Source organism: Lutzomyia longipalpis, chromosome 4 (assembly GCF_024334085.1).
Source record: "Lutzomyia longipalpis isolate SR_M1_2022 chromosome 4, ASM2433408v1".
NCBI lineage: Eukaryota > Metazoa > Arthropoda > Insecta > Diptera > Psychodidae > Lutzomyia > Lutzomyia longipalpis.
In genome coordinates, this window is record NC_074710.1 from 21,573,052 (window position 1) to 21,601,029 (window position 27,978).

The 27,978-nt window shown below is 33.4% G+C and overlaps 1 protein-coding gene across 2 annotated transcripts; it reads left to right on the forward strand.

Annotated features, from left to right (window-relative positions):
- The first annotated feature begins 7,708 nt into the window (after positions 1-7,708).
- LOC129794896 (dopamine D2-like receptor) lies at positions 7,709-27,552 on the forward strand. Of its 2 annotated transcripts, XM_055835808.1 has the most exons (10): positions 7,709-8,597; positions 16,690-17,531; positions 20,266-20,456; positions 21,723-21,832; positions 22,014-22,478; positions 25,508-25,594; positions 25,696-25,914; positions 25,982-26,116; positions 26,893-26,993; positions 27,136-27,552. In XM_055835808.1, the coding sequence occupies exons 2-10, from the start codon at positions 17,114-17,116 to the stop codon at positions 27,348-27,350; spliced, it is 1,941 nt and encodes a 646-aa protein (XP_055691783.1). In that variant the 5' UTR covers positions 7,709-8,597; positions 16,690-17,113; the 3' UTR covers positions 27,351-27,552. The 2 variants fall into 2 exon arrangements, with proteins under 2 accessions (XP_055691783.1, XP_055691785.1); XM_055835810.1 differs by lacking the exon at positions 25,508-25,594.
- The last annotated feature ends 426 nt before the right edge of the window (positions 27,553-27,978 follow it).

Below are 27,978 nucleotides of genomic sequence, written 5' to 3' on the forward strand. Positions count from 1 at the left end.
ACTTATAATAGAAAAGATCTACTTAAAAAATAAAAAAAAGATAATAAACCACGCCCCCATTATAAGAAATCAAAGTTTTTTGTGTACATGATGCATATGCTCAAGCTCATATGCTTCAGTACATGGGAATATTGATTCATATTCTTATGTATGTATATTTCTGAAATATATAAAGAACAATCTAACTAATCATTTTAATCACATTCTTATTCAATGAAATGCTTAAAAAGCCCTTAACGACATTTAGAATTTTGTTACTTTGCAAGAAAAAGCCACAAGAGGCGGTAAATCAACGACTTTATTAACATTTAAATGATGCGATATTTCTAACCTCAAACCTTGATTTTACTTTTCTCTCAAAAGAAAAATCTTTTTCTAAAATTTCTTTCCGCTGATATTCAAACACACATTGATGTACAATTTATTACGAAAGGTTCAATAGATTTCATTCTCTAATAATTAAAAAAATGAAAATCGGACTTAAAGAAATATCGTAATTTTGGCAATTTAACGTCTTTGCTTTTTTTCATGAGTCAAAGACGAAATACGAAGGAAATGAGGCACTGATGCATATGCTCCATGTGCATTAATGCAAAATAAATAAATGAAGACAATTCACCAAATGACCAATAAATAAATAAAAATGACATAGAACATCTCGAAATTCTAGTTAGGATAAATAGAATATAGCAAAAGATAGAAAATTGCTGCATGCAGTACCTTATATAAAAAAAAATTGTTAATCTTTTCGCTTGCAGCAATAATGTAATATGAGAAAATGTTAATTTATTCGTGTTTATATAAAAATACATTCAATATTGATAAAAGGTGTGTTACAACACCCCCACTCAATTGACGTGCACCGCAATATTGGCCACAATATTGTGCGACAATCAGCGGAAATAACATTAAACAAATATATCGAAAGCACTCGAATGTTAAACCCACAAAATCACAAAATGAATTAAAATTATTCCCTATACCCGCAGATAGGTTACCCTTTATACGTGATACCATGCGAGACCTTTCGGTGTTTGATATGAAAATCCAAATGGAGGCGGTTCTCACAGTCAGGGCTTTATTTATGTGAAATTTGTGGTCAAATTGACTTTTCCAGCTTCAAATCGCATTTATATGTATGTACATAGGTATAGGTAGGTAGGCAAAAAAGATGGATATATCTTATTAGGAGAGGATTTTCATGTGAATCCCCATGCGTGGGTGCTACTGCTGCTCCACACTGTGCGAGAATATCCTCTTTTTCTCTCAATCTGTGTGTATTAGGCCAAGTATCTCTTCATCAAATAAGAGAGGTTTTACCCATCATGCTGTGTTTATAGTGTTAATGATATTCGCATTAACATGCTATCACCATGACAATTTTTCTTTAGGTTGTGGAATCTTTCTTTTGTCTGTTTATATGGAAGGAAATGTTGTGCGGAAGTTGTCATACATTGTGTGTAAATTCCTTTTGAGAATTCCGCAAGGATTTACATTAGCAAATAAATGTGAATAAAAATGATATTTTGAGAGAATCAAAATGAATAAACTCCTTATAGGCATTAGACATATAGCCAAATTATCCAGAACTGTGGTCTTAAGCAACACTACTTTAGTTTTTTTTCTAACAATACTTAAAACAATAGAATCAATGAAGCATAATGCATTTGCTTCATGCATTAATGAAATACTTTGAGGCGTAGCTTATGCAAGAAGCATAATCAGAATTCTTTAGGGTTTTTTTTAATACAACAGTTTTTTTTAATCTGAATACGCTGAAATGGATAGAAAAGGACTAATGAGTGATTTATATACATGAAGCATATGCATCAGTGACTCATTTCTTATGAATTTGTCTTTGTCTCTGAATATAAAACACAAAAATTATAAATTGCCAAAATTACAATATTTTTAAATCCTTTAAATCCTATTTGAAAGATTTTGTTAGACACTGTGGTCAATTACATTTTTTCTGTTTTTAGAAGTACTTCAAGGAGTACTTCAAGCTCACTGGTGAAGTTTGAGAGCCTCACAATGAATAAACTCCTTTGGTAATAAAGTCCATTTAATGTTTAATTAATGCTTAACCTATTTAAACTTACTACATTTGAAGTTTTAACAGTTTAAAGTAATAGCGGATTGAAAAAAAAGCCTTAAGAGGTCAGAATTGGGTCAAGTTTCCCTAAGTATTAGAAAATGCATTGAGGGCATTAGAGGCATATTACTTATAGGCATTTTTTTAAATGATCCGTGTGGAAATAAAAAATCAAAAAAAAAAAATTTTGACTTGAATATTTTTTTCTAAGGTTAATAAAATGAATAACCTCCTTCACTCTATTCGCATGTAAAGCTATAGTGCTCTTTGTTAATTTTTCATTTCCACATAAAACAGTTTAAAATTGAATTCTACACCACCGAATCCACAAAAATTGACGAACTGACCACCTAGTGATATATGTAGATACGTGGTGGTTGTGTGATTTATATACATAGCTCCACGGTGTGGTTGGTTGGTGTTTTTGTGACTCAAAGGATACCCCATAATGTGATGATCCTAAAAATACACTGTAACGTTATTTTTCCCACTGAGAGGGTGTCCTATCTTAATTTAGAGATGTTCGTGCATCTCTGAATTGTATTTCAAATCCTGAGAAAAGGGACATAATGTACATATATAGTACAACATTTATATATATTCCAGGGGGTTGATATTAAATTTAGCAAACACCAAAAATCTCTTGGTACAACACCGGAAATTTTCTTTCCACATTCACAAAGTCACGTTCAACGTAGCAATGTGATATGGTTGTTTGTAACCGCCGTTCTCCTAAAGGTATAGAGTGAAAAAAATTTCAAATTGTATTTTCTCACGCATGTGTTTGCCGTTCGTCTTTCCCTTTTTTTTTTTGGGAGGTGAAATTATCTTTATGCTATTGATACCATTTGGCATCATAAATCGAATTTATGGTGGGAAGTTTTTGAAGACGAAGAAAAAGTTTTCGTCTTGCAAAAGAGTGTCCCGGAAAAAGTGTTTGCTTTAAGGTTTTTCTTTTTTTTTTTGGAGGTGGAGATATAGAGAAAGATGAGAAAAGAAGGTGACGCCCCTTCCCTCAATTTAGCAAAGAAACTTTTGACTTTTTTTTTCAGCTCCTCTGTCACCACCCATAAAAAATGAAATTTGTACCTGAAAAGAGAAAAAGCATGAAAGAATCCAATGAAAGTTGTCGAACCATATGATTTGATTGAGTTGCTTATGGTTCGTATTCACACAAGTCGCACTCCACAACAGTGTCTCTTATGCTTTCTTTCTAGAGATCCCTCCACCCACCCATGAGCTTCCTTTTTTTCCAGGGGGGGATTTTCTTTGAAAGAAAGAAGAAAGTTAAATAAGTACCTATGCCACAAGTAGCTAACTACTAAGCTATGCACATATGTATGTATGTATGTTAGTTATGGGTAGGTAGCCATTAAAATACGTCTCACAAAAGAAATATTTTTAAGATGCTCAGAATGTCTTGGAATCTCCTGAATAAGTTAAAGAGATTAATTTGTGAACAAAATTTCAGTTTTTGCTTCTTAAAAATATTAAATTTACGCTCAAAACAACGCTAACAAGCTAACACAAAGATGGCGGTGGACGCACTAACGCCAAGAATAATCAAATTAACGGTTTTTAACACTATAACTGAATTTAAATGAAGTTTTTACCAAATAATGAAGCTCTCAGCGTCAAAAAATATTGCACAAGAAACCTCCAACTCAAATATGCTACAATGCTCTAAACTGAATGATATGTTTTAATTTAACACGCTGTTTATTCTCTTTATTAATTCACAAAAAGTAGGTATATAGAACAGCATGAAACGAACAAAAATATCAACAACACAGCATAAAATAATAAATCAAGTTGAAACAATGGCATTTTCATAATGCTTTTATGTAGAACCAGTTTGACATTGCAGTTGAGAATTTTGCAAAAAGCCCGCAATAGTGTTGCTAACTAACAATAACCACGATGAGGCCTCATAAATTTTCACTTAATTTCAATATAATCAACAATTTTCTCTCCTACAAACTAATATCCTCTATACACGTTTAGTTATTTTCCCGTAACAGCCCATCGCTTGTACGTATGTGGAAATTCAAATCAAAGTTTCATGGTTAGTTTATTGGGTCATTTTGTGATATTTTGGGGGTTTAAGCAAACCCTCAAAGTGATCGCGATTTTACGAATGAAATGAACTGAAAGTCAATCATAACGCGTCCAGTTATAAGAGTTGGTGTCCCACAACGTGCAAAAGTTTGTTTATGCGTTGTAATTTAATTTGTGAGTACTATTAGAGTAGGCAAAGTCAATTTTTTGTAAAATTTAGCAATTTGACACATTAAAATGCTTATATTTTAAGTTCTATTAGACCTACAGAAATTTCTTGACTAGTTCTGGAAAGGTATTGAAATAAGCTATAATCTGACATATATCTCAATGATTTTCAAGGTCACCTCTAGAACAGTAGGCAACATTGATTTTTTTTTGTGAAAATCAGTAATTTGATGCATAAAAATGGTCATATCTCTGGTTCTATAACAGCTACAGACATTTCTTGACTAGTTTTGGAAAGGTATTGAAACGAGCTATAATTTGACATGTAATATGATACTTTTCAAGGTCACATCCAGAACACAAAATGGCGACTTTTTGTTTTACCAAAACAGTTTTTATTATTTTTTGTCCTGAAGGAATGGTTCTAGAGGTTTCTGATGTTTCAGAAAGTTGTAGAGTTTTGAAAAACCTTTAATTTGATACCAAATTGAGCAAAATCGGTCAAGCAGTTCAGAAGTTATGACTCTTAGAACTTTTCAAATTCAAGATTTTTTTAAATAGCTATATCTTCTAAACGGCGACATAGATTTTCTTCATTTTTGGACTGGTGCAAGATTATTAGTCTTGCTACCACATATCAAAATTTAAAAGATTTGCCTAATGGGGATTCGGAGATATTGTCCCTTAAAGTTAGGCAATTTTTGTTTTTGATTTTAGCGCCTCTTGCGGATGTTTTTGGAACTTGGAATGTTCTAAACAGTTGTAGGGCTTCTTGAAACCTTTCATTTGATACCAAGATGGTCAAAATCGGTCAAGCCGTTCTCGAGTTATGTCGAAAAAACACTTTTTGCTTTAGGCCGCCATATTTGCTAAACCGCTTGACCGATTTTCAAGTATGAATTATCGATGAAAACATCTCACTGAGCTCTACAACATACTATAATTTCTGACCTCTAACTATAAGGGAAGTGGTTGACAGTAGTTCAAAATGGCGGACGGCGGCCATCTTGGATTTTGAAAATGCGAAAAAATGAAATTTTACACCCACATTTCTATAGAAAACTTCAAACCAGAAGTCTCTATCTGTTACCGTTTTCGAGCTATAAGGGAAAGTGTGGGCCAGAGGCCGGCCGGCCGGCAGGCCGGCCGGAACACTTTTTTTTCCACCACCATTTTCGTAATGTGGGATGTCTAAAACGTGCTCATACCAAGTTTGAGCCCGATCTGAGGTGGTCGTTTTTTCCGACGATTACAATACTTGGTGTTGGCCACGAAGTGGAACACCAACTAATTGCTCAAAATTTAGGGAGCTTTATAACATTTATTGGAATTATGAAGCAATCTTCCTACATACAAAAATCTACAGTTTTCGTACTTTTTACGAAGAAAATAAATATTTTTCTCCAATTTACAGATAATTTATGTTTAAAAAGACTAAAATTTTGTTTCTTATACTAAATAACAAATTCATAAATAAACTAAGATAATTATTTAATTTAACTCATTTAACTATACATAATTTTAAGAAACTCTCTGGTTTTTTACGTTCAAAAAAGGAGAAATTTCCCGTAAAAGTACTTTACGGTGAGTTAAGTAGCAAATCTTCTAAAATTATTTTTAGTGTTTAGGTAATTTATAGTATATGTAGATATAGGCAGGACTATTTAATAAATTCATAAATTCATTAAAAACAATCTTTAAAAAATAGGCATTCAACCCGATTTAATACTTTCACTTTAGAAATCTTAACTTTCATTTAAGAAAACTAATGAAATTTTAAGTTTATCTTAAGAAAACTGAATACATGTTTAAGAAAATTTTAAATAATGTTAAGAAAAACTTAAGTAAATTTCATCCTATAAACCTAATTTGCATTCCTAATATGAATTAGGTAAGTACTTAATATCTTTGTTAGTCCACACAGAGGTGTCACTAATTTTTCCCTTAAAGCCCTTAAAGCTTATTCTAAAATGGCTTTTTCTGTCGTGTGAAAGTGGGAAAATATAGGTAAAGGTTGGGGGTGGCTAATCCAATCCAATGGAGACTACACATAGCATAGAGTTCAGTTCCAGAGTTTAACAAACAACTCAATATTGTAGCAGACACAGAAGTCAATGAAGTCAAATAGGTGTTGAGAGGGAGAGAGAGAGTGGATTGGGCTAACTCATCCATCCTTTTGTGGGGAGGATGGGGTCACTGGCGCCATTGAACATGTTGTCTCACAGTCCTCTTGATAACTTTCATTTCCTGAAACGTTTTATCTGCGTAAAAGAAAATTGTTGGAGATGTTTGCCATGATGTTCATTATTAGGGTGGGTTTCACTTAGCCAATTCTCGAGGGGTGAAGGAGTCATTTTCTCCAAGGGGTGATTATCTGACTGAAAATATTCGGATTATTCGGATGATTCGCCAAGGAGATCCAAATATTCAACAGACGAATAATTTATTTTTTTTAGTTTTACACTCTAAAGAGTATTAAATTCTAGCCAAAGAACTGAAATTCATATTAGTAGGTACTTACTTTATAGGTTTTTTAGTACTTTTAATTATTGAAGCTCGTACTTTTTCGGCTTGAATTTACTATTACTTTAGCTAGAATTTAGTATTTTTTTTAAATTCAATCTTTTTTTTTTTAAATTAAATTTTAAGAAGTAAATTCAATAATTGAAAGTACTAAATTCTAACCGAAAAAGTCGTGAATTCATTAGAAAAAAGTACTAATTTTAAGCCGAAAAAGTACTAAATTTAAAGCGAATAAGTACTAAATCTAATCCTAAAGAGTACTAAAAAAAGTAAATTCTAACCGAGAAAGTAGTAAATTCAAGCTGAAGAAGTACTAAATTCTAGCTGAAAATATGAATATGTGATTATTCGTTAAAAGAGTCAAAATATTCGGCAGATAAACACCCCTTGATTTTCTCTCTCCTCTTTTTTTTCATTGAAGGTTTTGCTGAGAAAATCTCAACGTATTTTATGCAGTTCAAATTGAAATCTTTGGTTCTTCGATACTTTTTTTTTGTCCACATATGGTATGATTGCTTAAGGGTGCGGGTGTATCATATGTAAACGATACTTATACAACATTTTATGGGGTGAAAGAAGTGTGTGCGACACACCAAGTTCAATCAAATCCACTTGGGTTTGTCGGCACTGTGACATGAATCTTGCACACGAAGGGAGATTGGGTGAGAAGAAGATAAGGATCTTCTTCCCCCCGTGGCTCATTTTACCCCATGTGTGTGTGTGTGTGTGGAAAAGCGTCTCTTTACCGCATATATTGCAAATATTACATATAAAAGGAGTAAATCGCTGATATATTATATGTTACGCCTCGGGGATTATCTCATCACAATTTTCTTCCATTTCTCTTCTCTCTTTGCAGGACCTCACTGGTGGTGGAGGCAACGGTGCGGGTGTGGGACGCTTGGGGTGGTAGAAAATAAACCCACAGAGAGGGTGAGAGCGAAGATTGAGGAAGATATGATATCAAATGTACAAAATTGATCTCACATATTAAGCTACACACACCATCATCCAATAAGTGGATTTTCCTGCAATCTCCGAGTGTGTGATAAATTTAAGTGTATTAAAGGAAAATTTATTAAGTTATCAAATTGTGAGAAAGTTAGTGGTCACTTGTGTCTCACAGAGTGAAAAGAAAAATTATTTTTGCAGTTAAAAAAAAGTGTAACAAACTGACATCCAAAAGAAACTTCATTTTATTAAAATAAAGCTCCCTGTGTGCAAGGAGCAAAGGGCAAAAGGCAAGAGGTGTTATTGTATGGAGAAAGAACCTGAAGGATGTGAGAATATTACATTCAAAAAGCAATGAAAATATCTTCAGTAGAATTCCTAATGGGGTCCCCTAATTAAAATATAAGAGCTAAACTTACAAAGCAAATAGCATAATTTCACACACATACATAAAGTGGAAAGCTTTTAAAGTTCTTCATTAAGTATTCGAAATATTATATATAATTCCGTATATGAATTAATAAAATCCGTATAATGAAATAGAGAAACAGTGAAATGATAAAGTGGACCCACTACTCCCCTAAACAGGTGGATTTGTGTATGATTAAATCTTCCTAATATTTACACACATTACTGTGATAAATCACATAAAAAAGAAGAAAATTCAAATGAAAATTTAAATGCTTTAAAATAACTAAACACGGAGGGATTTTGCTGAGAGAGGCGACAATTTTATTGGAAGAACAAAAATATCTTAGAAGGAGCAAGAAGTTAATTTATCACTATGGAGGAATGGATGAATGTAAGTAGCTCTATTTTTATTTATTTTATACTTATTTCAGTTAAGGGATTTACAAAAAAATTAATATTTGAACTCAAGATCTTTATGAAATATTTGGGTACTATTCAGTGATCAAGAAATGCTTGAATTCTTGATTTTGGAAAAAATATCAAGACAAACCAAGATTTGGTATTATTGTGGTGGAATCTTGATTTTTTTTTCTGGTGACTCAATTTTTAACAAATCTGTACCATAACGTTTTTTAACGTCACCTTAAGTCAAAACTCGCGGCTACATTAGGTATTTTGTAGTACAGATAAGCTAAAAATTGAGTCACCATAAGGTAAAGGTTGAGTCTAAATAAGGGAAAATTTGAGTCACGATAAAGAAATTCAGTCAACATTAGTCTTTTTTAACTTTTATCTAACCAGATAAACAATATTATTCTAAAAAGCTTCTATTCGCAAAAGGTCAGGTTTGGATGATCTTCCCCTAAGAATTACTCAGGGAATTAATTTAGAAAAAAAATCATGTATAGCGTACAACCAGTGAGGCAGGTAAAATGGCAAAGAAATTGATGGATAAAAAATGTAAATTAACAGCGCAACAATAGGGCAACAATTCTGCGTGTGAAAATTAAATCCCACCGTAGCCTTGGACTTGAGGTGAGAGAGGTGCAAGGTTTTAGTCATTTGCAAGTGACCCCATAAAGGGTGTGTAGAAGGTCACCAAATGGAGCCGCACCCTCGTCTCTGGGCTTAGTTAAATGGGCTCATATATAAGTACTTTTGTGGTGCAATTTCACATGTTGTTCTCTTTGCAATTAAAAATCAATTCTTCAGACATTTCATCATCATGTGGGCGGGGGGGGGGGTGGCTAAATGGTACTTATACTTCCTCTTAACACCCCCAACTTGTTACAGGAAATAAAAAATCTTGTAAAAAAGAGAAACTTATGAAATAATTACACTTTTCATTTTCATCGCGTGCTTTTGCAAAATGGGCTTGTTGGGAGTGCAAAATCCCTCCTCCTCCTCCTTCTGTGCAAGGATAATTTACACGGAAAATAAGCCAGAGAGAGAGAGAGAACTCGAAGATTGTGGTTAATTGCTCCCTTTTAATCGCAAACCATTCTACAAATGAAAATAACATTCCCGCATCTTTTCGAACAATTATACACTCATTAGGATTTATTTGTTAATTTCTGGTCCACTCTCTCAATACAGGGACTCTTTGGGGGTCCCCTTAAGGGACTGGGTGGTTTTTTGGGGAAGTTGAGACGTGCTCTACATCAATATTTGCTTTCCGCAAATTCACCATACTTTTCGAAACATTAAATTTCATCGCTCTGCAAATTCCAACCGCAACAACTTTCTTTCAATTTATGAGTATTGTTTGGGATTCCCATTTGGGGGGAGGGGGGATGAGCAAATGGGTACGATGGGTGGGGTGGTGTGTATTAGAGACCTAAGAGGGGGTTTCGGCAATCTCATGTGCACTTTGGGATATGAAATTTGGGGCACAGAAGCTTTGTACATAATATAGGGGTTGTCTTTTGCTTATTCTCTACACACATACCAAGTTCCATTTTGCAGTTGTGCAGGAAATATATAAATTCACTTTGTACTTTACAATGGAGGTCCTTTTGTTGTAGGTATTATAGTCATCTGCACTTATACACTACCCTCCAAAAGTTTCTGGGTGAGCAAAAATGGCCTATTGCTAGATAAATCAGTCATAGCTTCATAAAAAATTAAATTACAAAAGAACTAGTTGATAGATTTGACTGAATTATTTTTCAATAGTTAGAGGAAATTTGTAGCTATCATTTGAATCTGATTTTGTCAAAATCGGTTAACTACAGGCTGAGATATACTCAAAATTGTACTAAAATAGTTGTTTACCAAAATGGCTTCAATAACCAAACTAATCTGCTGAATATTTTGATGTTTTAGGCGAATAATCCGAATATTTCCGAAGATCTGAATATTTTCATTCACATTCCTTGCTAACAAGCGATTTAAAATGAATTTAGTACTAATTCTGTTAGAATTAAGTGCTATTTATGCTTCAAATTAGTACTGGTTCTCAGTCTAAGCCCTTTTAGGACAAAACCGAATGTCACTATTCGGCTTGAATTTAATCCCTTTATGAATTTTATTAATTTTCAGATTTGTATTTACTATTTTTTTAACTTTTATTATTTCGGCTTCAATTTAGTACCTTCAGGCTTTTTAGTACTTTATCGGCTTGAATTTACTATACTCTTGCAGCTTGAATTAGGTACTTTTCGTACATTTCAGGTTTAATTTTGGTGCTTTTAGGCTTGAATTTAGTACTTTTTAGCCTAATGTTTTTCAGAATAGTTTTGGATTAAAAACAGAATTACATTTTCAATTTGAATTTAGTACTTTTTAAGCTTAAATTTAATACATTTTAGCAGGTATTTAGTACATTTTTCAGCTTAGTGAAATATTTTCAATTAAAACTAAACCGACTTGGTTTTAGTGCTTTTTAAGCTTAAAAGTATATTTTTTAGCTTTTAAATATTTTCAATTTAGTACTTTTCCGACTTGAATTTAGTACTTCTTAGGCTTCAATTTAGTACTTGTGGTTATACTTTTTTTAGAGTACTTCCGAAAATTTGATAATTTTCGAAATTTTGGCAGATTTTCAGTTAAATCAGTTAAACACAACCGACGCTCATTGGCGAAATTCGGAAACTTTTTGAGGGTAGTGTACATTGTATATGTAGGTATACGTACTACATGTGTAGTTATTTCTAATTTCCTCCACTTCTATTCTGTTTTATCTCTTTGCACAGAAAGAGAGAGAGAGAGAAGTAATTCGCCATTCGTGCATTGAATTTTGCTTTTATTTAAATTTAAACCTTACATAGTACATTGCTAATATATGTATGTACCATTCATCACTGCACCACCAACCGAAAGTCTCCGATAGTACCCGCAAAGAAATCCCTCAGCGAGTGGCATTTCCTCCATTTGCAGCGAGAGAGCTTCTTCCAAGTCAATTTTCTCAGCATGCAACAGGCGCAATAAATGCTTATCTCCCTAAAGTCACTCATCCTCGGTCAGGGAGATAATTCCACCCATTTTGCCTTTATACAACTTCATGCACTATGTACCTACAGTACAACCCGTATCTACGGACGAATAGGGAATTTCACCCCAGAGAAGCTCCATCTCTGGAAAATGTGCTCTCTCACACAGACAAGAAGATGCGCTTCTGCAAAATTTATGGGACTTGATTTGCAATAATCTCACGAAGCTTCTAATGTAATCTTTCTTCCAAAAAGGATTTTATATTGAAAAAGTTCCTAAAATATCCTCCAAATATATAAAGTTTTCTTTAACAAAATACGAAAGAAAAATTTAAAACACTTGAAAATATTAAATTATGTTATGGAGTTTGATTAAGAGAAGTTGAGGAAAATCATATTCATTTTCCGCTGGGAATTCTAGAAATTTCACAGAGAGAGAGTCAATCCCTAGAGAATATATAATTTATAGAATACGAGAAAAACCGCTGAAAGTTTGAATTTCAACAGAAAACATAACTATTTTCCCAGGAAAATCATTTTCACTTTTTATGAGTCCCTAATGGTCACTTTCGAAGATTTATTAATTTAACGTTTAACGAATATTTCAGATGTTATCATTTTATTAATTTCTTCGTGTTTATTGTCTTTTAGAGGCTATTAATATCGGTTGCAATCAATACAGAAATGTATGTCTTAATAGTTTCTGACTTATTACAACCTCAAAAAATAACAATATAAGAATGTTTCAGTAAATACATAAAACATTCTCCCTAATGTTTCAACGATAAGTTTTGAGAAAGGGATCCTTCAAACATTTTAGGAAATTGTGAGAGATTTTCGATTTCTCTATAAAATTCAGCATTTCTTGATTATTTCCTTAAATAAGATCATGATGACATTTTGAAATAAATCAAGTCCTTTGTTAACCCTTTCGCGTTTTTTGTCATTTTCACTTTAAATGCTTCTCCAAGTTATAATTATGCTAAATTTGCGTAAATGAGGTTAAAAAACATACTGCTTGATAAAATTTCCTCTGGAGCGTAACTATAGAATAAGTATCATGATTAAAATAAGTCATGTGTCAATGTTTCATGCGATAATGAAAGAGTTAAGACCTCTTGATTGGTCATATTCTTCGACTAATAAGTCATTGAAATTTTGAAAATTTCAGCACAAGTTCTTGAATTTTCAAGTTTTCTTGGTTGCAGGATAATACCCTAAATCTTTAATTTTTTTTAACCCTTTCACGTTCTTTGAGTTATGAGTTTAAAGAAGACGTTCTGAGTAAGAAATGTCTTCTAAGAGCATTCATAGAATTCTTATCATGATAAAAGATCAAAATGTTTCAATGTTTCACGTGGATGCAAAGGGTTAATTTTTCGACAAGCGCATTGTTCTATGTTTTACACTATTAGGAAATTAATCATCACTAACCATACCATTTGTTATATTTTATATAAATATAGGTACCTACATATGCTATAGCAAGTGACAAAATATTAAAATATAAATTATGGCGAATAAATAATAATTAAAATGAATTATTAACCTACCTGGCGAGATTTATTAAAATGGTCAAATATGGTGGGTAACATATTTTGTTAATATAAATTCGGTTTTGTGTCAAAAATCAGGGTAAATTGGACATTGCAATACGCCTTCTAGTGGCTTCTAGTCATTCGGTTTAATTCACACTTTAATAGTAACTAATTTGAACTTAAATGCCTTATTGCAACTCAAAAACATCTCAATTCCACGGTAGATTTTGCCTTATTTGCACTCAATTTTTACCCAATTTGGACAACCAATTGAATATTCCTTTAGCTGAAGGAAATCTTTTTATGGGAATAATTAAATAAAAAGGTTTTTTTGCGTTCTAATTAGTTTTGTTTTCCTTCTAATTATCTTTCATTAAACAAATAATAATAATCTTTAGCCTTAACCCTTTCGCATTCTTTGTGTCATACCTATACTCAAACGTGAAACATTTTATTTTCCATAATTTTTATTAAAAATTACTTTCCCAAGTTATAAATGCATAAAATTCAAGCATAAGAGGCAAAAGAAGTCGTTTGGCATGAGAAAAGTAAAAAGGGACGAAAGGGGTTAAAAAAAAAACATTTTCTTTTCTTTTATTTAAATTGAATTTCAGAAATATTCTCTTAAAATTAGACAAGAAGTAATATTTCGTAAGAAAATAAATGTTAATAACAAATTCTTTGTAATTTCGTAGACTTTGTATTGTATTTTGTCATTAAAAAGTCAATAAAGGTTCCGATCTATTCACCACTGATGTCATCAATAAGCTGCTGAAGAGCTTTGAAATTCCTTCATGTGTTCGAAAACAAAAATCGTCCATTTACTCTACTTAAAATGGTAGCTGTTTTAAGTAGGAAGCAACATTTTAACCAAACAAGAAAAAAAGTTAAGATTCTTAGAAAACTTCACACTTTTAAATCTTCATGCCCAAAGTTTCTCTCATAACTTATAAAGGAGTTTATTCAGGCCAGTATGAAAGATGATCCTCTATCGCAGAACAATTTTAACCCATTCCATCTTGTAGAGGATCAAAAAACATTGAAGAATCGCGAGAGAAACTCCCCAAAATCCACTGGGATCACATCGAAAAGTGCAAATAAAAATTGCCAAAAAATTCAAATATTGCGACGCCATTTGACGTTTTTTTCCCTATAAAAAATGTTTGAAAACTTTTTTGTAGACTTGTCGCTCATTTTCCGTGGAGTTTTTTTCTAGTCAAAATAAATGTTTATTTTTTTCGTTTCTGGAGTGATTTCTACATCTGAATCTGTGAAATCTTCTGCTCCTTGGAAGTCTGTGCATCTAATGATACTCTCAAAGCACTGAGAAAACAAACTCTGGGAGTTTATTGCTGTGAATTATTTCATGAGACTTCCGGATGTCTTTCTTGATAATCTCCACGGTGTGGAGGGATTTGGAGATAATGTCCAGGAATTGGAGACTTACTTGTGGTGTTTCAGCCTCCTCGAGAGCGGATGCAACAAGGAGGAGGGCATAGAATCTCTGTTCACTGCCCATTGATTCAATTTCAATGTGCCGGAGCAAATCTTTCGCTTCCGGAAGTCCCAATTTCTCCAGCAAAACCTCATGGGAATTCTGCAGAAAAGAACTCTGAGAGGCAAAATGAGAGTAGAGAATCACTTTTGTCAGCTCCTCCAGGGAGTCATTGCTTTTGGGAAAGATGAATGGATAGGCGGTGATGAAGACTTTTTGGACTTGCTCAGTGTTCCAATCTCGGAAGGAGACTTTCAGGAGGAATGTCAGAAATGTCTTCCGTGCTGGTCATGATTTGCTTGATGACTCCGTCGAATGTTTCCGGATACTGACTACTAAACTGATTTCTACATCTGAATCAGGTATATTGCGCTGGATGGGATTCAACTCGGTAAGATTTGCTTAAATTCTCACTGCCAAAAAGGCCCAAAAAAATGTAAAAATTATTTGTTTTGATTTGCAAGGGGCTGGTTCTATCAACCTCCCTCAGCTTCATTTCGCTGTGGATCACTTGATTCAGATGTAGAAATCACTCCAGAAACGAAAAAATAAACATTTATTTTGACTAGAAAAAAACTCTACAGAAAATGAGCGACAAGTCTACAGAAAACTTTTGAAACATTTTTTATAGGGAAAAAAACGTCGAATGGCGTCGCAATATTTGAATTTTTTGGCAATTTTTATTTGCACTTTTCGATGTGATCCCAGTGGATTTTGGGGAGCTTCTCTCGCGATTCTTCAATGTTTTTTGATCCTCTACAAGATGGAATGGGTTAAAATTGTTCTGCGATAGAGGATCATCTTTCATACTGGCCTGAATAAACTCCTTTCTTCTCAACCAGACACCTTCTCGTACCTTTACATTTGAATCCTTGAATGTTTCGAGACAGGCTTGTGGAAAATTTAAATATAAATACAAAGAAAAAATCGTTTTGCTGTTACTGGCTTAAACATCTCCCCACCAGACTTTTTCCCGTGTGGAAATCATTTTGGGGATGAGAAAAGTAAAGTTGAATTTCAGGTGGGAAAAAAGTGAGAAAAATTCGAAGAACTTTTCTCAAGTGGATTTAATCGTGAAAGTTGATAAGGTTAAATGTTACGAGAAAGGTACTTTACAATGAAGTTTCACGTGGAGAATGAGATATAGGTATACAGATCTGTGCCAAAAATAAAATGCAAAGGTCATTAGAAAAATTGCTTTATTTACTATTAAATAATTTAGGTGGAAAATTAACCCATTAGCGTCTGTATGAAACAGAAAAAAATGAATCATTTGGTCTTTATATCAGGTTGCCCTTAGATGAAGTTTTTAGGTTAATCCTTTCGCGCCCATTAGATCATTCGCTGACCCTAAGGTGAAACATTTTATTTTCACTCAAATTTAAATTAATTTAACCCTTTCGTGTGTAATGTGAAACATAAAAAACATTGAAACATGCGTTTATTTATCACGATATTTATTTTACGTTGACCCAAACGTGAAACATTTTATTTTTACAATTATTTATGAATTTAATTGTTTTTCCAATTTACAAATGCATCAAATTCACGTAAAAGAGGCAAAAGAAGAAGTTCTGACTGAGAAATGTCCTCTGAAAGCATCCAGACAATAAATATCGTGATAAAAAGAGCTCCTATTTCAATGTTTCAATGTTTCATGCGAAAGCGAAAGGGTTAAAACGTCTTGTCATTTTATTTGAACATTGTTACGCAAATCTAACTCAAAAAAAAAAAATAATAATTAGAAATAAAAAATTAGAGAAAATATTATGTTTCACAGTTGGGTCAGCTAATGATGCACTGTACACGAAAGGGTTAGGAGAACGTGTAAACAAGAATTCTATGTTATGTTACCATGTATTAATTAAGAAGACATGTGCGTCATTCAACCATCTTTAATCAAGTGTCTTAAGGGCGTCATCTACGTTCTAAGAAATTTTTAATTTCTTCTCTCAATAAAAAATAAAAAATAGCCTCACTAATATCTTTATTCTTTATTCTTCTCTCCTTTTTTTGCAGATTTAGTCAAAAATTGGAATTAATCAGCAGCATTAGCGCCAGCTAAATCATCATTAAGTGAAACTCCTTCAGAATAAAAAAAAATCATGTAGTAAAATTAACAAAAAAAATATATCCTATAGTAAATTTAGAGCAGCGCTTTATCAGTATTACTGAAAAGTAACAAAATGCAAATTTAATATAAAATGCATAGAGTAATAAAGAATAAATTCAACTTTAATGTGAAAGATTGTAGAAAAGAGATAAAGTTGCAAGAATCAAATATCTCTACGCTCACAGAGAATCTTTCAGCAGGGAATTAGGAAATAAGATTGTGCTGGAGACAGGAAATTCAATCAGTACGACTAAGACAGGATATACATTACATATAGAGGGAAGGACGCTTAAAGGAGAGAGTTGAAAAAAAGAAAGAAAGAAGAGGAAAATGACGAACTCATCCACAAACGCCACACATCCAACTAATCATGGTGGATTTTTGGGTGGTAATGCAACCGTTAGAGGCAACGCATCAACGAATGTCATGGATGTTGCCACACTGTCCACGGCACTCACGTCCGAAATTGCAGATGTCACCACGAATGAAGGTGCAAACCAACGGGAGGGCAATAGGACGTGGGTGTTGTTCTACGAAACGTCCGGTAATGGCAAATATCACAAGTACGAACAGAGCTTCGATACTGGAACAAATTTTATGCTTCTCCTTGAGGAATTTGGGGAGTATTTCTACAACTACAATGGGACCGAAGACGATGCCAATAATTCCAGCAATTTCACCGGCACGGACTTTGATTTCTCACTCAATTGCTCATTGCTCAATTCCACATGCGCCCCCACTACTCCAGGTATGTTGGTTTCCGGTTAATTATACATATTTTATGCTCTTCTTAGCACAGGAAATACTGCTAACAAAAAAATGGCGTCGAAACGGTCAAATTCGATTTATTAAGTCGTCAAAAAATTAAATCTTTCTAACAAATCGTGATTAATTCTTTACACCTTTATGTGTATAGTAAAGTTCAGTTACCTCAAGTTCGTCGAAAGAATATTTGGAAAAACATTTTCTTTTTGAGAAAAAAATTAAAGTTAAAGTTTGAGGTTAGAATTATTGAATCCTCCAAGGGTTAAAAGAGAAGTTTTACATACTTACAACCTCACATTAATTAAACGTGAGTTTCTTTCAGAAATTGCATTCTAAGATTTTCAAATACACTAAAAGTAATTTTAGTAAAATTTACGAAATACGCGTTACATGGCATTTTAGTAAATGCTTAAAGTTTTTTTTTTTACTAAAATTTTAGTTAAATGAATTTTTCGGCTCAGGACAGGGGGTGAGTTGCAAAGTGGTAATGAAAAAGAGCTATAAAGTGAACTGGAAGTGGCAAATGTCAGATATCCCGTGGCTTAGCTGATAAAAGGGTTAAAGAAAAAATATTTCTAAACATAAAAACATACCTGGGCACGTATTATGTAACTCTCCAAGGCTTTTGTGGCCCATAAGAAATGTACAGCCACCTAGCAGTCGGAGAGTTACATAATACGGGCCCTGAATAGAGTGCCGTAAGCAGGTGGTGACATTTTTCAATTAAAGTCGGATTAACCCTGAGGATCTGACCTACTTTGGTGTGGTTCTTAAAGAAGGTCCTGGCCACATTTCCGTCGTTGGAATTGCCCGATCCTCAAGGTTTGGGTTCGAAAATCCTTATGCTCAACTCCGCCCTCAATTGCTCCTAGATTTCCTTCTTTTCCTTCTCTCTGGCTTTCTTCTTCTCTCCCTTCTGCACTGGTCCTCCTGCTTTCCCTTCTTTAACTTTCTCTTCCCGCCACGGAATTAGGAAGGACAGGTTGAACAGCCACTCCATGAAGCGAATTCGGGCATGCAAAGGCGATAGGCCGTATTTATAGTAGCCCTCATTCGCTTCATTATAGGAGTGCTGCTCATTCATCTGGCTTGGAATTGTTGGTTGTAAGGGCGTTGCATATTTTTCCATCAATCATCGTCATTTTCATGTTGTAATTGACATGCAGGTCCCCTACAGCTGTTGGGTTTAGCGTCCCAATCTACTCTTCCAGTTCCTTGTTGAATAGAATAAAAATAAGGTTTTCTTACCCTTTACAAACTGATGCAAATAATGCAAACCTGGTGAAGTTCAACACCATCTCCGTGGTTTCCTTTGCCACAAGAATCCGGATTGATCGGCAAAACCAAGGGGAGGTTGGGGTGGCATTTTGCTACAACAGAGTGCGCTCATCTTGTTGACAGTAGTATAGCTGAAAGGATAATTTTACAAAGATAAAAAAATAAAAACACTTCAGGGTAAGGTGCCTTAATAATTCAGGGCCCGTGTTATGTAACTCTCCGAGTGCTGGGTGGCTGTACAGATCTTATGGGCCACCCAGCACTCGGAGAGTGACATAATACGGGCCTAGGTATTGCATTTGAAACGTCCAGTAGAACCGAAGACTTTAGGGTACGTTGGAATTTAAAAAAAAAAAATTAAAATGTCATCAAAAAATCTTGCGAGGATTTATTGTACTTCAGACAAAATTTAGAGAAAGAAATTTATCGAGATCAAACCTAGATTTAATGTATGACTAATTAAAGGGATGTAAAGGAAAGAGAATTTTCCCGTAAAATTAATTACATTTATGGGAAATTTAGTAGCAAAGTTACTAAAATTATTTTTAATGTGTAAAAGATGCCAAGGAAGACGTTTGACCGCAGAATTTCTTTAAGAGCATCCAAAAAATACGTGTTGATAATGAAGATTTTTTAATATTTCTGTATTTTTCATAAGGATATGAAAGGGTTAATAGAAAAATTATGAAATAGAGCTTTTAGATTAAACAGTTGGTGTTGTCACATTCATGAAATATACCAATTGAACATACTTAAGAATACTTATGAAAGCTAATTGTAAATTTTACAGCATTTTTCCTATTTCCTGGAAAATTTAATGCCGGAAATTTAATTTAGCGAGAGAAAAATAAAACAATGCGATAAAATTTCAACACAATTAATGAGGAAATTGGTGGGAAACTCTCTTTTCATCAACAAATACCTCGATTTTCCGGCTTCCGGGTGTTTTTTGTGCACATTTTCACAGTAATGTTTTAAATTTTTAACTGACAAATCTCACAAATTAATTCAATAATATTCTTTTGCGTTTTTTTTGTTTTATTAATAAATGGTTTCCGATTCAGAAATTAAGGATTAATTGAAAGATAATTAAATGTAATTTCGAGTATGAGTAGAATTTTATAAATTCATTTTCTTCTTCTCATCGGGATTAATTGCTGCTTCTCGAAAAGTAGGAGAGTGCGGGGCAAAAAAAAACACTTAAGAGTTTGGAAGAACTTCAACAAAATGATCTAAAAAAGAGTTGTTTCGCTAAACCTGTTTGGGAAATATGATATTTTGAGCTTTTTTCCAAACAATTAAGTGATTTTTTTTACCCCGCTCTCCCCTACCGATTACTGGGAGTCTCAACACTATTCCAGCGACGTTTTGACATTTTTTTCTTTCATCCTCAGGCTTGTTTTTTTAGCAAATTAAGTCTTTTCTTGTTCTTTTTTCAGTGGAATACAACTACTGGGCTCTTCTCCTCATCCTCTTCCCATTTTTAACGCTCTTCGGCAATGTCCTCGTAATTATGTCGGTGTTCCGCGAGAGGGCACTGCAAACTGTGACCAACTACTTTATCGTATCTCTAGCAATAGCGGACCTGCTTGTAGCTGTCGTTGTTATGCCATTTGGTGTATACATTTTGGTAAGTTTTTCTTTGAATTCAAAATTAAAATTAATTTTAAATTTTATGGAAAATTTGATTTACTGTAAAAACATCAAATATCCTTCACATTTTATGATGTTCTTGTTAGTCCGTGTGTTGCAAATGTTACTATTGACAAACATATAAAGTTAGTTTAGCTATACATGCCATAAACGTCTGGGAATATAGAGAAGTTTTACAAACTGACATTGGGACAGTCTGTTTACTTCTGTGTAGTTACAACTTAATAACATAACATGAGTATTTAGTAACATTGTTGAATGTTCTCAATGAAAAGCTCACAGTTGTTTTCATAAGACATACAGATTAGTTAAATTAATATGCATAGTTGGAAAGAAAATTAAATATAAATAAACTTTGTGATGAAAATTATAAATTGATTACAATGGCGTCCTTTGGTAAACATAACCTCTAAAATTTACGCATTCTACGTGATTTTCTGTGTTTAACCTCAATTATTGTTTGAAAACTATTTAATTTTACCTTGGACGCTTGTAAGGTAACAATTAAAATTCTAATTGACCCTCTGTGGCCAGAAAAATCCAAAAAAGTTCGGTTATTGCAAATAAACCAAAAACCAATTTGAAATTCAAACAAACAAAAAAAAAATGGCGTCACTCTTTACTGCAAACTTGCAATTACACCCGCGGTAGTTTTTAATTTTCCAATGTAATTTATCAAAAATATAAAAAAAAGAAACCCAACATTGTATATTTCAATGACATTTTATTGATTCTGTGGCGTTGATATTATTCAACTCTCCTACACTCAAAATTCATTCAGCTGTAATTGCATTTTACCCTGGTGCACATTTTCGTTGATTACACGCTACTGGTGGAAATTCATTTCGCATTGTCCTCCACCATTAAAGCTCATAATAGTTTATCTAAATTATCCCTCGTTATAAAATTAATATACTTACAGTTTTGTTTATTAATGGGAAAAGTTCATATTGAGTTAATTGTCTACCTATTGCAAGCATTTATGTATAATGTGATGATGGGTAGGCAGCCATAACCTCTCTCCAACATAAATCCGCATTCTCTGCAGCATCAAATTATCCCCTTCCCATGTACTTAAGAATCCAATTCCCCGCCATGTAACCTGCAGTGCAGATATGAAAATAATAATGTTGTAATTGTTAATGGAGTGCCTGGCTTATAACCAATGCAGTGTAAAACTTCCTCAAAACTATTTTATTTTAATACTTATGGTGGTTTTTCTTCCACTTTCTTTCATCAACAGGTGAATGGAACGTGGTCTCTGCCCAGTTTTGTGTGTGATTTTTATATAGCAATGGACGTCATTTGCTCAACGTCATCCATCTTTAATCTAGTCGCAATATCTATTGACAGGTAAAAGCCTTCTTCCTGAATTTCCCTACAGAAAAATCTTGAATTTCCCACAATAAATTAAATAGATTCATTAGATTCAATGGCGCTTTAAAAAAGTCAAACTGGCAGTCATTACCAGTTTTGTCCTCCAGTGTTAATCAATCCCAAATTAACCTTTTTTACTAATTCGATGATTTTTCAGATACATCGCCGTGACGCAACCGATCAAATACGCAAAACATCGCAATAATGGCCGCGTGAGTCTCACCATACTCCTCGTATGGGCTATATCAGCTGCCATTGGATCCCCAATTGTATTGGGTCTCAACAATACACCCGACCGCGTGCCCGATTTGTGCGTCTTCTACAACAGCGACTTCATTGTCTACTCATCGTTGAGTAGCTTCTACATCCCATGCATAATCATGGTGTTCCTGTACTGGAATATTTTCAAAGCACTCCGGGTACGGGCACGGAAACAGAGGGCAGCACGAAAGCAGAACATATCAGATTTGGAAACTGGGGGTAGTGTCATTGAGAATATAGCGGAAACGCGTAAATTTGCTGAGACGATGCTAAGTAAGAATGGATCAAATCCAATTGCGGACGAGGAAAGGCTCACGAATACGGCGTCGGGATCTGGGGAAGCTGACGATGATATCATTGGGTGAGTATTTTCGGTTAAACTTCTTTTTTTTTTTAATTTAGGTTATGAGGAGGTTGGAAAGAGCTTTTGTGTGAAGTTTGCCGCATTTTCACAAAGCGTCCATTTAAATTTCAAAATCTTAATTGTTTTGACTGACTTTTTGGACAATTTAATACCCCAACGAAGCTGAACAAGATCTTTCTTCCGAATAAAAGCAATTTAAGCTGCATACAATCCAAATTAGTCCATTCTCCCCTACATAGTTTTGAAACATTTTGCATCAAAGTTGAATGTTTTCCTTTGAAGAGAAAGAAAGAGAGAAAAAACTAATAAGTTTAGCGGTATAAGCATAAAAGAATTTTCCTTTTAAATTGTCCTTCTTTTGCAAATCTTTCGTGAGAGACGGAGCAAAAGGACTTTTTTTTTAATATTATAAAATTACGCGCACGTAAATTTGCACACAAAAATGTCTTTTCCTTTGCCACAATAAACTCCCCAAGGAACAAAAATTCCATTCTTGGAAAAACTTTAATGTTTTTCTTCTCTTGCCACGAAAAAAAAATAACGAAATAAGGTTGAAAAAAACTGTGGGATGTTGGTGGAAAAAAAGGAGGGAAAATGCATTTTCAGTGGCAAATACAAAATTCTGTGAGACGCTTTTGGGGGATAAATAAATTCCCGTGAACATGATGTGATTTTTTCTCATGTGATTTGTGTACCTTTGCAAGGTCGTGCACAGCATAAAAATCAACAAATGCACCAAACGGTCATTTATATGAAATTGACGGACGTTGTTGATCCTATTTTATCCTATGTTTATCCTATATAGTTTCAATAAGAGCTTTAAATGCCTTGTTGGAATATTTTTTTCAATTTTCTTTTCTATTTTTATCTAATTAAAAAAAAAATTGAAGTTGAATTCAGAAATAGGGGAGACGAGCACAATTCTGATAACTCTCAAATGGTTTTTTTTACCTTTGAGAAAACACTGCAAATATCGCATTAGAATCATTTTTTAGGAAAAATTTAATTCTTCTCTATGAAAAGAATGAAAAGTTATTAAATGATAGTGTACTGATTTCGACGAAAAAGCATATATTAATTTTTTGAGATAGCAAATGCTCCAAAAGTCAATCAGATTGATCAATAATTGATAAATTAATTGACTCAGTCAATCTGATTGATTAGTTATTGACTGTGGAATGATCAAAGTCGAATCAATTCTGATTAATCAATATTGATCCCCTATGCAAACCTACATTTACTCAATATTGCTTCAATATTGAGTCAATTTTATCTCAATCAATTTTTGCTTATGGATTGATCAATTATTGACAAAATATTGTTCATCATCAATTGGTTGGTCAAGTTATGCTCAATCAACGGTCAATCATTTTTCTGATTTTTTAGTTTTTTTTTATTTTTTTTTAACACAATTCCAGATTCTCTTTTCATTCATATAAGATCTTTTCAATCAATCAAATTGATTACAAATTGAGCAATAATTGTCTCACAATAATTATTCAATTATTGTTTATCAATGTGTTTGATTTACATTTTTCTTCTATGCAGACCTTCTTTGGCTTAAAATTTGAGCTCAATTGATCAATGATTGGCAAAAGAACGTTATGCGCATTTCAAGGAGTTAGTCCCCCGCATGTAACCAAAATTGTTTTTTAAATTATTGTAGAGGATCATTAATGGTTCAAAATAAGCGTAGTCATTTCCCGGAAAAGCGCTGGGAAACCTACGAATTTTCCGATTTTCTGTTTAACCTATGTTGATTTATTTCTCAATTTATAGCAATTGTAGAATATTGCGATTGGTGTCAAATGAAAGCTGTATCAATGCTTAATATTATATATTAAAACCATTTTCCAACATGCACTAGAAGGTGAAAATTCGGAAAGATTTTCCGAACACGCATTTTTCTTTCGCCTCCCATTTCCACAATATTGCATGGGACCACCTGGAACATCCCTTATTTTGTAGCATTTTTAATCCCCTTTCATTTGGTATAGCACTTGGTGGGGAAATCCACTGGGAAAACTCGCTACAGAATGATTTTCCAAAGTTAAGCACGTTTTCGCATTGGAGAAAAAGAGATGGACAATTTTTTTCTAGGGGAATTTTTAGAACATTCTCGAAACATCAAAGAGGAGAAATCGTTTATCTCTTTTCTTCCAACGCGAAAATGTGCTTAATGTTGGAAAATCATTCTGTAGCGAGTTTTCCCAGCGGATTTCCCCTGCAAGTGTTATACCAAATGAAAGATAATTAAAAATGCTACAAAATAAGGGATGTTCCAGGTGGTCCCATGCAATATTGTGGAAATGGGAGGCGAAAGAAAAATGCGTGTTCGGAAAATCTTTCCGAATTTTCACCTTCTAGTGCATTTTGGAAAATGGTTTTAATATATAATATTAAGCATTAATATAGCTTTAATTTGGTACCAATCGCAATATTCTACAATTTCTAGAAATTGAGAAATAAATCAATATAGGTTAAACAGAAAATCGGAAAATTCGTAGGTTTCCCAGCGCTTTTCCGGGAAATGACCACGCTTATTTTGAACCTTTAATGATCCCCTACAATAATTTAGAAACCAATTTTGGTTACATGCGGGGGACTAACTCCTTGAAATGCGCATAACGTTCTTTGTTTACTAGATAATTGAATGTTAATCTGCTCTGAGGGTTATTTTACTTTTTTCACAGTGTTTTTTATTTTAAAGAAAAATTATGTTTTCCCAGAGCTTCTAACCCAATTCAGAGCCTTTATGGTGGAGGTAAAGATAGAAATTAATCAGAATAGCTTTTTTCTAAACAATATTTTATTTAGTTCTTATAATAAAATGTGACTGAATCATCTCTACATCATAACATTAAAAAATTTTTTTTTGACTATTTTGAATTTTATTCATTCTATAACGGTCACATTCCGCGTATTTCCACGACATTATTTTAACAAACTGAACGAGAAGACAAAGCCAAGAAAACTTATTCTAAAAAAATAAATTCAATTCATTAGCGGCTCTCTTTCTCTTTCAGATCTCCTGATGTTGATGACTGCCATGTTATTGTCAATGATAAATCAACTGAATTTATCCTGGCAACAGTTGTCGAGGAGGCTGGAAAGTATGAGAGAAAGAGGGCAAATGCACTGCTCTTAATAATAAAATTTTATGACAAAAAAATCCCTAAATTTGCTTTTTTTTCTTCTTAAAATTTCTTTTCAGTGTTATGGCTCAGATCTCCTCACCGACTTCCAAGGAAGGCAATGGGAGGCACGAAAGCCGATACTCCCCGAAAGCAGCTGCACATCCCTCTGATGAAATCATGGTGGCTCCACCGTGTACATCAGAACTGGCCATTGGGAGTATTCTCATCAATCGCAACGTGACATCAGGGAATGACCTCAAGGGAGGCAAATCATCCACAAAGTCCGAGCAATTGAAGTGAGTTTTTTTTTGCTTAAAACTACCCCTAAAATGCATTCTAATTAACCACAATCCAACCCTGTAGTGTGACCGTTAAGCCTATGCCCTTTGAAAAGAGGGGCTTCCAAGAGGCAATAACACTTGCACGCCACAGTTCCACCCTTTCGACCATCTCGTCTGGCGGTTCTAGGAAGGAGAATAAAAACTCACAAGCATCTAGGTAGTACCCCCCTCTTTACTTCTTCTTCTTCTTCCTCCTACAAATCTCTATTGAAGATCGGCTCTCAATTGCTGTAAAAATGCCAAAACCCCCTGAATTGTCCGCCATTTTGGACGCTATTTTAGCGTCCTTTCTTATTTTTAAAATTCAAAAGAATCACAGCTGAAATGGCTTGTTTTATGGCAATAAAGGACCGATCTTTATTCAAAAAATTGATTCTATTCCATTAAGTTGTTTTTAAGAATGATATCCTTTTGTTTTTAAATCAATTTATCCAATTTTAAAAATATATTTCATTATCCTTTTGAATTAAAATCCAATTATAGGATATTTTTAAATAAAAATGATAATTATGGGGCAAAAAAGATCAAAATGGGGTGAATTAAATCACTGAAAAAATCTGCTTTAGATCTTCGAAGATAAAAAACTTCAGGAAAGTTAAATATTTATCAATTTAGGTTCTATTTAATGATAAAGAATCTTTTAACCCTATTTTCGTTCTCATGAAATATTCGTTATTTTTAACAAAAACTTTTTTGTTAATAAATGCTATCATAAGACAATTTCTTACTAAATGGTCGTTTTGGTATTTTATTTATAAATTTTTAACGAATTTTTAACTTCGAAAACATTAGTTCAGCGTATTATTTGCGGTTAAAATCGTAATTTAAGTAAATAAATGAAATGTGATTCAATTCACCCCACTGCTACGCCATTTTTGTTTAATTTTTAATAGAAAGTTAAAACTAATAAAATAAACGCTTGATCTTTTTCAGGTTCACAATATATAAGGTCCACAAAGCTTCCAAGAAGAAACGTGAAAAATCGTCCGCTAAGAAGGAGAGAAAAGCCACGAAAACTCTGGCTATAGTTTTAGGTAAAAAGAAAATAAACAGAATATTTGCTATGAAGCAATGATGCATTTGCTTCATGCCCAAAGAGATATGAAATAAGCTTCAATATGGGCGTGGCTTCTTTCTTTTCAACATCTTTAATTTTTTTTTAAAATATTTCTTCAGGTGTTTTCCTCATTTGCTGGGTCCCATTCTTTACGTGTAACATCATGGATGCCATCTGTACAAAATTGGAGCTCAGTTGCAGCCCCGGCGTGACGGCTTTCATTCTCACAACATGGTTGGGGTATATGAATAGCTTTGTTAACCCAGTGATTTACACTGTTTTTAATCCCGAATTTAGAAAAGCATTTAAGAAAATTATACATATTGGGAATTAATTAAAAAACAAAACTTGTAAACTAAATAATAAATTATACATAATTATCTCATAAAGTAGGTAAAAATTGATAAATAAAAAAAAACAAGTAATAAAGTGAGAGAAAACCAAAAAAATACTATCTAATTTGAAGAGATATAATGCAAAAGAAAAAATAAAATAGCGATAAAGTGAAGGCATTCAATAAAGAGAAAAAAAAGAAATTATTTGCAATGTTTTATTCCTTTTAATTGAATTTAGTGATTTGAGGCGTTTTGTGCATCATTTTTTTATGCTTTTAAATATGGAGCTTTAAGGATCTGCGTATGCTTTGCAGCATAAATCGTCTTCCAACAAAGAGGGTTGGAGAAGATTTAAAAAAAAAATGGGGAAATTTTTAGCGTCATTATTTTGTGTAAGATTTCTGTCGTTGGGAGCATATGCCGAAAGAACTCTGGTGAAACATTTTCCTGTTAAAATTCATAAAGCAATGTTTCCATGTTTTAAGAACTCAGGATAGCTCAAGAATTGAAACATAGGGTAAGTATCAGAGAAGCCATCTTGACATAGTTGAGCAAAACTAGAACCAATTAGCATGAAAAATTAAAGAAAATCCAGAGAAAACTTTAGGAATAGCAGATAAAACAATC

Coding starts and splice junctions, on each gene's coding strand:
- LOC129794896 (XM_055835808.1), top strand. CDS start 17,114: ATGACGAACTCATCCACAAACGCCACACATCCAACTAATCATGGTGGA. Junction 25,595..25,695: donor GTTGTCGAGGAGGCTGGAAA/GTATGAGAGAAA, acceptor ATTTCTTTTCAG/TGTTATGGCTCAGATCTCCT. Junction 25,915..25,981: donor ACAAAGTCCGAGCAATTGAA/GTGAGTTTTTTT, acceptor CCAACCCTGTAG/TGTGACCGTTAAGCCTATGC.